Source organism: Phyllobates terribilis, unplaced genomic scaffold, assembly GCF_046119375.1.
Source record: "Phyllobates terribilis strain yellow unplaced genomic scaffold, ASM4611937v1 Scaffold_11__3_contigs__length_659146591, whole genome shotgun sequence".
NCBI classification, from domain to species: domain Eukaryota; kingdom Metazoa; phylum Chordata; class Amphibia; order Anura; family Dendrobatidae; genus Phyllobates; species Phyllobates terribilis.
Genome location: NW_027362771.1, coordinates 599,366,495 through 599,378,700, shown reverse-complemented (window position 1 = coordinate 599,378,700; position 12,206 = coordinate 599,366,495). Strand labels below are relative to the sequence as shown.

At 45.0% G+C, this 12,206-nt stretch overlaps 1 protein-coding gene and 1 long non-coding RNA gene across 2 annotated transcripts in view; one reads left to right on the top strand and one right to left on the bottom strand.

Annotated features, from left to right (window-relative positions):
* Window positions 1-12,206, bottom strand: part of LOC141167103 (uncharacterized) — a 62,758-nt gene that overhangs the window by 38,061 nt on the left and 12,491 nt on the right. The window contains exon 2 of the long non-coding RNA XR_012251390.1: window positions 10,395-10,520. This is a non-coding gene — a long non-coding RNA (uncharacterized lncRNA). The remainder of the gene's footprint in view (window positions 1-10,394; window positions 10,521-12,206) is intronic.
* Window positions 1-12,206, top strand: part of LOC141167102 (NXPE family member 3-like) — a 29,266-nt gene that overhangs the window by 5,411 nt on the left and 11,649 nt on the right. Inside the window, exons 2-4 of the mRNA XM_073654453.1 lie at window positions 6,662-6,882; window positions 8,921-8,991; window positions 10,388-10,603. Of these exons, the coding sequence (XP_073510554.1) occupies window positions 6,662-6,882; window positions 8,921-8,991; window positions 10,388-10,603 (508 nt within the window). The remainder of the gene's footprint in view (window positions 1-6,661; window positions 6,883-8,920; window positions 8,992-10,387; window positions 10,604-12,206) is intronic.

Here is a 12,206-nt window from a genome sequence, read left to right as displayed (position 1 = left end):
ATGAGGGTTCAGGCACTGGTGGTACAGGGATCAAGGGACTTCAGGAACAGTACTAGCCGTGCCAAGACCAGGGGACAATGTGTAGGGAACTGGCCACACCAGGACTAGGGGACTTCGGGAACAGGACTGGCAGCACCAAGACCAGGGGAGGCACTGGCCAAACCTGGACCAGGGTTTCAGGATTCAGAACCTAGCCACACCGGGACCAAGGATTCAGGTACAGGACACTGGCCACACCAAGACCAGAGGACCTAACAACTCACTAGTAGGGGAGACTACATACTAAAGAAAGCTGTTGCTTCAGTGACTCCCTAAGGGAGAGGGAGTCTTTTATATATAATGACTCTCAGTCATACGCTGAGAACCATCCAGCAGGTAAACTCATTATACTAAATGCTTCCCAGCTATTTGCTGGGGGCATTTTTCTATGTGTGCATGCTTTCCCCGCCTTGATGTTCTCTTCACCAGACCTACTGAAAGCAGAAGATACCTGGTCAGGGTCTGTCTCCAGCCTGGTCTCCAAGTTGACATGTGCACGAGGGGGGGACGTTCCTGGGGGCAGAGCATTGGAACAATCATCGGGACTGCATGGAGACATCGCCTCCGCTTCCCTTTCTTCAGAGGTGTAATAGTGGGGAAGGACGTAGCTTCCCTCTGGCACTAAAAGGGTTAAAGAGCTTGTTCCTGACAGTTAGATCTCTCTGGGCTGCAGTTAGGTCCAGTTAAGGGGTTAGCTGTGATAATCCAGTCCAGTAGAGGAAAGGGGAACCCAGTGCTTTGGTTGAGAATAGAATGTGAATATGGCTTTGTTTCTAATATATTTCCTTGTGGGCTGCCACTGTCCCGGATGCAGATGACAGGTTAACTCTGCCAGTAGTATTGCAGATAGTTAGGACAGTGAGGGGGTTAATAGTGTGTTAGGACAGCCCATAGACGCTGGGCACTGTAGGAAACCTTTGGTTAGTTTCCAGGAGCAGGAAGTGATGAGTGAGTGAGAGATAGTACTTGGAATAGTACGGGCAGCCTCGGTATAGTGGCTGCTATGGCAGACGTTTACCCCGTACCCGAGACAGTAGGATTACCAGAGTGAAGATTCCCTCCACAAGAGTCCCCTTAGCTGGCCTTAAAAACTCAAGAGAGCTATTGAAGACCCGGGGGCACATTCTGTCTGCAGGCTGCATAAGAAGTTGGGACTCAAGTCTAGCATGTGGGGAGAACTAGGATCCAGATATACTGTCACTGGTGAGGAAGATTCTCTAGGGCTAGAGAACAAGGCAACAGAGATGCTTCACTTAAAGACGGAATCAGGGCTGAAATTGTATCATGTACCTGTGGGAAAGATGACAACCCATTGGGTTCTCAAGTCCTCAGACAGTTCCCTTCTCCTCTTTCTGTTCTCCATGCTTAGTGTGGCACACACAGACACACAATGCAAAGATTGCGTCAACATCTCTCCTTTTTATCTGGTTTCAGGTGTGATTTTCATATTGCTCACAACTGTTATTTGCCACGGGTGAGTTTGAATGAGCATCACATACTTGAAACAAAGTTCTTTACCCACAATTTTTCAAAAGTGCCAACAAGGTCCAGACCATTTTTGGGGTTTTGTGTGAACTTATGTCCAATTTGCCTTTTTTTCCTGCCTTTTTTTCTCTATTTTTTTTTGTGTTGTTCCAATGCACACAAGGGAAATAAACATGTGTATAACAAAACATGTGTAATTGCAATAATTTTCTGGGAGAAATACTTAATTTTCTGTAACAAAAAATGTATATTAATAATAAAAAAAAGGATAATAATAATAATAATAATTTTTATTTATATAGCGCCAACATATTCCGCAGCACTTTACAATAAAGCAGAGACATGTACAAACAATAAATTCAATACAAGGTGAGACAGTTTAAACAGTTACATCAGGAGTGAGGTCCCTGCTTGCAAGCTTACAATCTACATGGAAATGGGGGGACACAATAGGTGGAAAGTGCTTGTTATTTCAGGTCTGGCAATTATAATAAGTCGGGATTATCATATAAAGCTGTATGATCCGGTCATCAGCCTGTATGTTAAAGTGCAATACTCAATTACCGAGTGCAGTTATCGAGTGCATGGAGGGTGTAGAAACAGATGAACAGTAGGGTGCAGATTCTGAATAGTATTTAGGAGGGAACAGGGGAAAGTTAGTTTACTGAGTATTTGAGGTGGTAGGCTTGTTTAAAGAGATGGGTTTTTAAAGCGCGCTTGAAGTCATCGGGGCTAGGCATCAATCGGATCGTCTGGGGTAGAGCATTCCAGAGAACTGGTGCAGCACGAGAGAAGTCTTGGAGACGGAGGTGTGAGGTTCGGATTATGGGGGATGTTAGCCTTAGGTCATTTGTGGAACGGAGGGCACGTGTAGGACGATAGACTGAGATGAGAGAGGAGATATAAGGTGGTGCTGAACTGTAGAGAGCTTTGTGGGTGAGAGCAATGAGTTTATATTGGACCCTGTAGTGAATGGGTAACCAGTGTAATGACTGGCACAAGGTGGAGGCATCGGTGAAGCGGCTGGACATAAATACGACCCTGGCTGCCGCATTCAGGACAGATTGGAGAGGGGAAATTTTGGTAAGAGGGAGACCGATCAGAAGAGAGTTGCAGTAGTCCAGACGAGAGTGAATAAGAGCGACAGTAAGAGTTTTAGCAGTTTCCAAAGTGAGAAAAGGTCGGATTCTGGAGATGTTTTTAAGATGCAGGTGACAAGAGCGAGTGAGTGATCGGATATAGGGAGTAAAGGAAAGGTTAGTGTCGAATATGACCCCAAGGCAGCGGGCGTGCTGCTTGGGAGTTATGGTTGACCCCTCCAAGGTAATTTCGATATTAGGTAGAGTTAGGTTACTAGAGGGGGGAAACACAAGAAGTTCAGTTTTGGAGAGATTCAATTTGAGATAGAGGGAGGACATGATGCTAGACACAGCAGATAAACAATCCTTGGTGTTTTGTATTAGATTATTGTATTAGGGTAGGGGTGATGTCAGGGGAAGAAGTGTATAGTTGGGTGTCGTCAGCATAGAGATGATACTGGAACCCAAATCTGCTGATTGTTTGTCCAATAGGGGCAGTGTATAGAGAGAAGAGGAGGGGGCCTAGGACTGAGCCCTGAGGAACCCCGATAGTAAGGGGATGAGGAGGGGAAGAGGAGCCGGCAAAAGATACAGTGAAGGAGCGGTCAGAGAGGTAGGAGGAGAACCAGGAGAGAACGGTTTCCTTGAGGCCTATAGAGCGGAGCATAGTGAGGAGGAGCTGGTGATCCACAGTGTCAAATGCTGCAGAGAGATCCAGGAGAATCAGCAGGGAGCAGTGACCTTTGGATTTGGCTGTTAGTAGATCGTTAGAGACTTTAGTGAGGGCAGTTTCAGTGGAGTGTAAGGAGCGGAAACCAGATTGTAGAGGGTCGAGGAGAGAGTTATCTGAGAGATAGCGGATTAGACGGGAGTGGACCAAGCGTTCCAGGAGTTTAGAGATGAAGGGAAGATTAGAGACAGGTCTATAGTTAGCAGTGCAGTTCTGGTCCAGGGATGGCTTTTTAAGTAAAGGGGTTATGATGGCATGTTTAAATGATGAGGGAAAGATACCTGACGAAAGAGAGAGGTTAAATATTTTAGTCAGGTGAGTGGTGACCACCGGTGAGAGGGACTGCAGGAGATGTGAAGGAATGGGGTCACTGTTGCAGGTTGTAGGCCGAGAAGAAGCAAGGAGCTGGGTAACCTCTTCTTCTGTGACAGGCTCAAAGATGGCTAGTGAGCTTGAAGTGCAGTAGGGAAGGGGATCCAGGCACTGAGGAGATTGGGCTGAGATGTCCTGATGGATGTGGTTGATTTTTTCCAAGAAATAAGTGGCCAGATCCTCACTGCTGAGGTTGGTGGTCTGTGCTTTAGGTTTCAGGAGGGAGTTTAAGGTTTCGAAAAGTCGTTTTGGGTTGTTGGACATTGAAGTGATGAGGGTGGTGAAGTAGGATTGTTTGGCCAGATGAAGGGCAGAGTTATAGGTTTTGAGCATGAATTTATAGTGGATGAAGTCCTCTGCTAAAAGAGATTTTCTCCACTGACGCTCAGCACACCTCGAGCAACGTTGAAGAAAGCGTGTTTGCATCGTGTGCCAGGGCTGCCGTTGTCTGTGTCGGATCTTTCTGCGAGTAGAAGGAGCTGCTTCATCTAGGGCGCTCTTCAGTGTATTGTTGTAGTGTGACAATGCCAAGTCTGGACAGGAGAAGGAGGAGATGGGGGCTAAAGATGTGTGGAGATTGTCCATAAGCTGCTGGGTATTAATGGTATGTGTATTCCTATAAGTGTGGTAAGTGGGGGTGTCCCGGGTGAGGAGACAATTCTTAACAGAGAAGGAGAGAAGGTTGTGGTCCGAGAGTGGGAGAGGGAAGTTGGTAAAGTCATCCAGCAAGCAGAGACTGGAAAAAAACAGGTTCAGAGTGTTCCCGTCTTCATGGGTAGGAGAATTCGTAAACTGTGAGAGACGGAATGAAGAAGTTAGAGAAAGTAGATGAGAGGCAGATTGGGAGAGGGGGTCATCGATGGGGATGTTAAAGTCGCCCATGATGAGGGTGGGGATGTCACAGGATAGAAAGTGAGGAAGCCAGGTGGCAAAGTGATCCAAGAACTGGCGGGCGGAGCCTGGAGGGCGATACACGACTGCCACTCGCAGGGAGAAGGGTTTAAAGAGTCTGATGGTGTGGACTTCAAAGGAAGGAAACATAAGTGAGGGAACCGGGGGGATGACCTGGAAAGCACATTGTGAGGAAAGGAGCAGACCAACACCTCCACCCTGTCTGTTGCCATGTCTGGCGGTATGTGAAAATTTCAGCCCACCAAACGAGAGAGCAGCAGCAGCGGTGGTGTCTAGCTGCTGAAGCCAGGTTTCTGTGATAGCCAGAAGGTTAAGAGAATTAGAGAGGAAAAAATCATGGATGTAAGTTAGTTTGTTACACACAGACCGTGCGTTCCAGAGAGCGCAATGGAAATCAATAGGAGAGGGCATGCACTGAACGTTAATAAGATTAGCAGGGTTTCTATATGCAGCTGGAGGAGAGTGGTGTACGCTAGTGGAGGGGGGCCCAGGGTTGGGGGAGATGTCGCCTGCGACTAGTAAAAGGAGAAAGAAGAGGAAGATCAGGTGGTCTAATGATTTGTATGAACGTTTTGAATGCTGTATGGAGGTAGAGGATGGTTTGCAGTGGGTGAGGAATGTCAGTAGAGCCTCAGAGTTATACATTGGAGAGGGGAGAAGGGAGGGGCTGATATAGAGAGAGTGCACAGAATGTTTTGAAGGGCGGGTGAGTTGTGAGAAAGCAGAAGTGAAAACAAATAAAAAGCAGATTGATAAGACTAATGCATAATGCACTATGACTGACCAAGAAGCATGTTTGTATGAAAATTTTATGCACCTTACCTGTCTCCTGCCCTGTCCAACTGCCATGGTCTAACTGCACTTGTAATTATTGCACTTAAAATCTATTGCACGCGTGCTATTCCCAGCCAGAGCTGAAGGATGCAAAAAATAATTTAAAAAAGTAATAGTAAAAAGTCTCCATGACAAAAAAAATATGAGAAAAATAATTTTTTTTCATATAAAATAAATTTTATTACACAAATGTAATAACACAACAACAAAACCTGCACATATTAGGTATCCAAAAAATCGCAATAACATGGAGAATTCATTCAACAGGTTATTTGGAATGAAATGTGAACTGTAAAAAATATGTTACAGCTGTAGAGAAAAAGATATGGACCAAAATTAATTAAAACATTTACAAAATTAACAAAACTGAACACAAGGTTCTAAGTTTAACATTCTGATCAGACTGTATGACACCCACAGCCATGTCAATGCAAACCTCTTAGTGAGTCCCTGACTTTAAAGGTGCTGCGCCATGTGCCAATCAAAGTTGGAGTAATTGCGCACCAGCAGGGGGCGCTCCAGGTCACACCACCCCAAAGGCACAGCACCACAACAACAATGGCTGCAGCTCAGCACCAAGGTCAAGTGAATGGATCTAGAACAATAACATCCACATGGTTTCGGACTGAAAGCTGGGAGAAAAAATAGGCGGAACTTGTCTTGCAACAAAGCCTCACACAGCCACGTCATTAAAAAAAAAAAATTATGGCTGCTAAAAAATGGACAAAAAAGTAAAAAAAAAACAAGTAATTAAAGGGTTAGACTGAAAAGCTGAGCTTTATTTAGGTGCTAGGAGAATTAATTACAGTTTTTTTTCTTTTGGACAGTTTTAATAAATGAGGCCCGCTGGGTTTCAAACCTTCTGGTTCTAGTAGAACCCGAAACATTACATGAGGCTTCTGGAGAGTTTGGCCTCTTCTATGATCGGCCAAGTCGGGAGACCATGACCCTTATTCACTTCAGAGATTTCTTTAGCCAGAATATATTTCTTAAAGGGATTCCCTGGACTTAGATATTGATAACCTCTCCCCAGGATAGGTGGTGGTCTGATATCCAGCACCCCCACCAATCAGTTGTTCACAGCTCCTGCTATTACCATATGTAATGGACCCCCAAACAACACGGCTCAGCGCACTGCATGGTGGCGCAGGAGTCGTCACGTCTTGGATAGGAGGTGACGTCATCGTGTGACCACACTTCTGCTTCTCAGGTCTATTTTAATGGATATTTCGAACTAAATGGCACCAGAGAGATAACGGAGTGCAACCTGGAGGTTTCAGGGAAGGACGTGTGCACGTATAAGGACCCCGCCACAGGCAACATTTGGCAGTGTGTGCGACCACAAAAGCTGCCGTGTGACTCCTGGGTCTATCACTCCATGGGTGGATACCACAAAGTAACAAATGAGCTGGAGGATTCTCTACTGAGTGGGTGAGTGAGGTCATCTACAAAACCTTATCAGCTTCATCACGTCTGTGATGTCATCAGAGCAGCTTTGAATTCACAGAGGAAGTGACATCAGCACATCTACACTGATGTGAAAAAGTGTATGCCCCCTTCCTGATTTCTTATTCCATTGCATGTTTGTCACACTTAAATGTTTCAGATCAAAAAACAAATGTAAATATTAGACAAAGAAAACAAAAGGAAACACAAAATGCAGTTTTTAAATGAAGGTCTTTATTGCTAAGAGAAAAAGAAATCCAAACCTCCAGGGTCCTGTGTGAAAAAGTGATTGTCCCCTAAACCTATTAAAGGGTTGGACCGCCCTTAGCAGCAACAACTGCAATCAGTCATTTGCGATAACTGGCATTGAGTCTTTTACAACACTCTGGAGGAATTTTGGCCACTTATCTTTGCAAAATTGTGCCACATTGGAAGGTTTCCGAGCATGAACCGCCTTTTTAAGGTCATGCCACAGCATCTTAATCGGATTAAGGTCAGGACTTTGACTTGCCCACTCCAATGTCTTCATTTTGTTTTCCTTAAGCCATTCAGAGGTGGACTTGGTGGTGTGTTTTGGATCATTGTCCTGCTGCATAACCCAAATGCGCTTCAGCTTGAGGTCTCGAACAGATGACCAGACATTCTCCTTCAGGATTTTTTGATAGACAGCAGAATTCATGGTTCCATTTACCACAGCAAGTCTCCCAGGTCCTGAAGCAGCAAAACCGCCCCAGACCATCACACTACCACCACCATATTTTACTGTTGGTATGATGTTCCTTTTCTGAAATGCTGTGTTACTTCTATGCCAAATGTAATTGGACATACACCTTCCAAAAAAGTTCAACTTTTGTCTCGTCAGTCCACAGAGTATTCTCTCAAAAGTCTTGGCGATCATCAAGATGTTTTCTGGCAAAACTGAGACAAGCCTTTATGTTCTTTTTGCGTCTTGGAACTCTGCCATGCATGCCATTTTTGCCCAGTCTTTTTCTTATGGTGGAATCATGAACACTGACTTCAACTTAGGCAAGTGAGGGCTGCAGTTCTTTGGATGTTGTTGTGGGGTCTTTTGTGACCTCTTGGATGAGTCGTCGCTGCGCTCTTGGGGTAATTTTGGTTGGCCGGCCATTCCTAGGAAGGTTCACCACTGTTCCATGTTTTCACCAGTTGTGGATAATGGCTCTCACTGTGGTTTGTTGGAGTCCCGAAGATTTAGAAATAGCTTTAAAACCTTTTTTCGGACTGATAGATCTCAATTACTTTGTTTCTCAATTGTTCCTGAATTTCTTTGGATCGCAGCATGATGTCTAGCTTTTGAGGATCTTTTGGTCTACTTCACTTTGTCAGGCAGGTCCTAGTTAAGTGATTTCTTGATTGAGAACAGATGTGGCAGTGATCAGGCCTGTGTGTGGCTAAGGAAATTGAACTCAGCTTCCCAAAGATGTGAGAAACCACAGTTAATTTATGTTTCAAGAGCGGGGGGGCAATCACTTTTTCACATAGGACCCTGTAGTTTGGAACTCTTTTTCCATTAAAGGGGTTGTGCCACCATAAAGAATACCTTTGGCTAATATTTTAATTTGTTTTGTGATCTGAAACATTTAGGTGTGACAAACATGCAAAAGAATAAGAAATCAGGAAGGGGGCAAACACTTTTTCACACTACTGTATGATGTCATGCCATCAAATCGGTGATGTGGCAAATTATTGGCCTAAAAGGAGATGCACACTCGAGATCATTAAACTTGAACTCAGATTTTCCTGCTTTAGAGATCTAACATTTATCACCAATGTAAAACAAAACATCACTCACCTATGATGTCATAGATTGCTTTTGCAACCGTGATGTAATCAAACTAAAAAAATGACTTTATTGACCAATATTTCACTAATTGGGGGGATAAAGGGGTTTACCAGTTTTTATTAAATCCATAATTGATTTCCATGATATATGAATATGCCATTAGAGGTTTAGATTCTAATTAAGTCCATTCACCTTATTGTCCCTGTTGCCTCCTCCCAGCTCAGTCACTAACAAAATTATTCCTGGCTCAGTGTCTCTGATCAATGTCACAACTGGAAACAGCTCAGTGGGTAAGATCTACGCAGTTTTATGAAGATATTGTATTAAAACTAAGGAAAATGTTGCAGCTGCATCCCCCTCCTCCCTCTATGTTCTGGTTTTCCCCACATGGTCAGTCTACATTTGCTAAGAAATGCTTCCAATCTATCAAATAAAGCTGTATAATATTTCCTGCTTTGGTGCTTTTCTCTCTTTCCTTAATGGATTTTTTTCATCCTCAAAAATAAGAGCCAATGTCTAGGGGTGCAGGATACCATTGCTTATGGCACAGTCCCATTAAAATGTGGAAGAAGGTGTTGGTCAGTAATAAGACCATTAGTGGAGCATTTACCCATTCACTAGCCTAGACTCTCGGGAAAGTAGGCATTAACCTCTTTACCACTTTAGACAATAAAGAAGTCGGCACTATCCTCTCCACAACCCTAGATCACCAGCTATGTAGGTGTTAACCTCTCCACTATCCTAGACCACCATGGTAGCATACATGAAGCCCTCCACTAATAAAGACCACCATGGAATCATGCATGAAGCCCTCCACTACCACAATCCACCAAGGAAGCTTGCATAAAGCCCTCCACTACCATAGACTACCAAGGAAACATGCATGAAGCCCACAATAGACCATAGAGAAGCAGTCACTATCCTCTCCACAAATCTAGAACACCAGTTATGCAGGTGTTAACTCTCTACTACCCTAGACCACGATGGTAACATGCATGGAGCCCTCCACTACCATAGACTACCAAGTAGACTTCTATGAAAGCCTCCACTAACATAGGCCACCAAGGAAACATGAATAAAGCCCTCCACTACCATCAATCACAGAGGAAGCTTGCATGAAGCCTCTCCACTATCGTAGACCACTGAGGAAGCATGAATGAAACCATCCACTACCATAGACCACCAAAGAAGCAAACATGAATCCTTTCACTACCGTAAACCACAGAGGAGGTAGGCATGCAGCTCTCCACTACCATAGACCACTGAGAAAGCAGACATGAATCCCTCCACTACCATAGACTGCCGAAGAAGCAGACATAAAGCCCTCCACTACTGTAGACCACTATGGAAGCAAACATGAACTCCTCCACTCCTAAAAACTCTACCACAGACCAATATAGAAGTAGACATGTATCCCTCCACTATTAGAGGCAACCGAGGATGCAAATATGTATCCCTCCACTATAATAGACCACTATGGAAGCATATGCATATCTCTTTAATACTGTAGATCACTAAGGAAGCAGACATTTGTCCCTACACTATTGTAAACCATTATATAAATTTGGAGTATTTTATGGCATTTACAAAACTTGCACACATCCTGATATAGATAGACATTGGTTTGGAGTACTCTGTGTAGACGATACAAGAGTCCATCCATCATACCATCTTATTATCTTGTAGGACTCACCTCCAACCTCTCTGTATGCCGACGTGGTCAAGACTCTCTGCAACCCTCCGGGTTCTATTACGCTGATGAGTGGACATCACTATCTTGCTTGGGCCGTCATTTTCCTCAACCCGCAGATGCTCTCACCTGCTTGAAAGGAAAAGACATCAACATGGTGGGAGACTCAACTCTACGGCAGTGGTTCGAATATCTTGAAAGATTTATTCCAAGTAAGATCACTTTCTGTCTTCCTCAGGTGGAACTTAGTTTCTGATCTAGGGGTCCACATTTCAGATTTAGGGTATAAGATATGGGAACAGAATTCAGATGTATACCCCAAGAGCTTCTTTTTTTCAGCAAACCCAGATAATTTCACGTATAGGCAATGGTGTAACTTGAAGCTCATGGGTCCCCATCTATAGATATATATATATACCCTGCTCAAAAAAATAAAGGGAACACTTAAACAACAGAATATAACTCCAAGTAGGTCAAACTTCTGTGAAATCAAACTGTCCACTTAAGAAGCAACACTGATTGACAATCAATTTCACATGCTGTTGTGCAAATGGAATAGACAATAGATGGAAATTATCGACAATTATCAAGACACACTCAATAAAGGAGTGGTTCTGCAGGTGGGGACCACAGACCACATCTCAGTACCAATGCTTTCTGGCTGATGGTTTGGTCACTTTTGAATGTTGGTTGTGCTTTCACACTCGTGGTAGCATGAGACGGACTCTACAACCCACAGAAGTTGCTCAGGTAGTGCAGCTCATCCAGGATGGCACATCAATGCGAGCTGTTGCAAGAAGGTTTTCTGTGTCTGTCAGCGTAGAGTCCAGAGGCTGGAGGCGCTACCAGGAGACAGGCCAGTACACCAGGAGAGGTGGAGGGGGCCGTAGGAGGGCAACAACCCAGCAGCAGGACCGCTACCTCAGCTTTTGTGCAAGGAGGAACAGGAGGAGCACTGCCAGAGCCCTGAAAAATGACCTCCAGCAGGCCACAAATGTGCATGTGTCTGCACAAACGGTTAGAAACCGACTCCATGAGGGTGGTATGAGGGCTCGACGTCCACAGATGGGGGTTGTGGTCACAGCCCAATACCGTGCAGGACGCTTGGCATTTGCCACAGAACATCAGGATTGGCAAAGTCGCCACTGGTGCCCTGTGCTCTTCACAGATGAAAGCAGGTTCACACTGAGCACATGTGACAGACGTGACAGAGTATGGAGATGCCGTGGAGAGCGATCTGCTGCTTGCAACATCTTTTAGCATGACCGGTTTGGCAGTGGGTCAGTAATGATGTGGGGTGGCATTTCTTTGGAGGGCCGCACAGCCCTCCATGTGCTCTCCAGAGGTAGCAACTGCCATTAGGTACTGAGATGAGATCCTCAGACCCCTTGTGAGACCATATGCTGGTGCGGTTGGCCCTGGGTTCCTCCTAATGCAGGACAATGCCAGACCTCATGTGGCTGGAGTGTGTAAGCAGTTACTGCAAGTTGAAGGCATTGAAGCTATGGACTGGTCCGCCCGTTCCCCAGACCTGAATCCGATTGAGCAAATCTGGGACATCATGTCTCGCTCCATCCTCCAATGTCATGTTGCACCACAGACTGTCCAGGAGTTGGTGGATGCTTTAGTCCAGGTTTGGGAGGAGATCCCACAGGAGACCATCCGCAACCTCATCAGAAGCATGCCCAGGCATTGTAGGGAGGTCATACAGGCTTGTGGAGGCCACAAACAATACTCAGCCTCATCAGGAGCATGCCCAGGCGTTGTAGGGAGGTCCTACAGGCACGTGGAGGCCACACACAACACTCAGCCTCA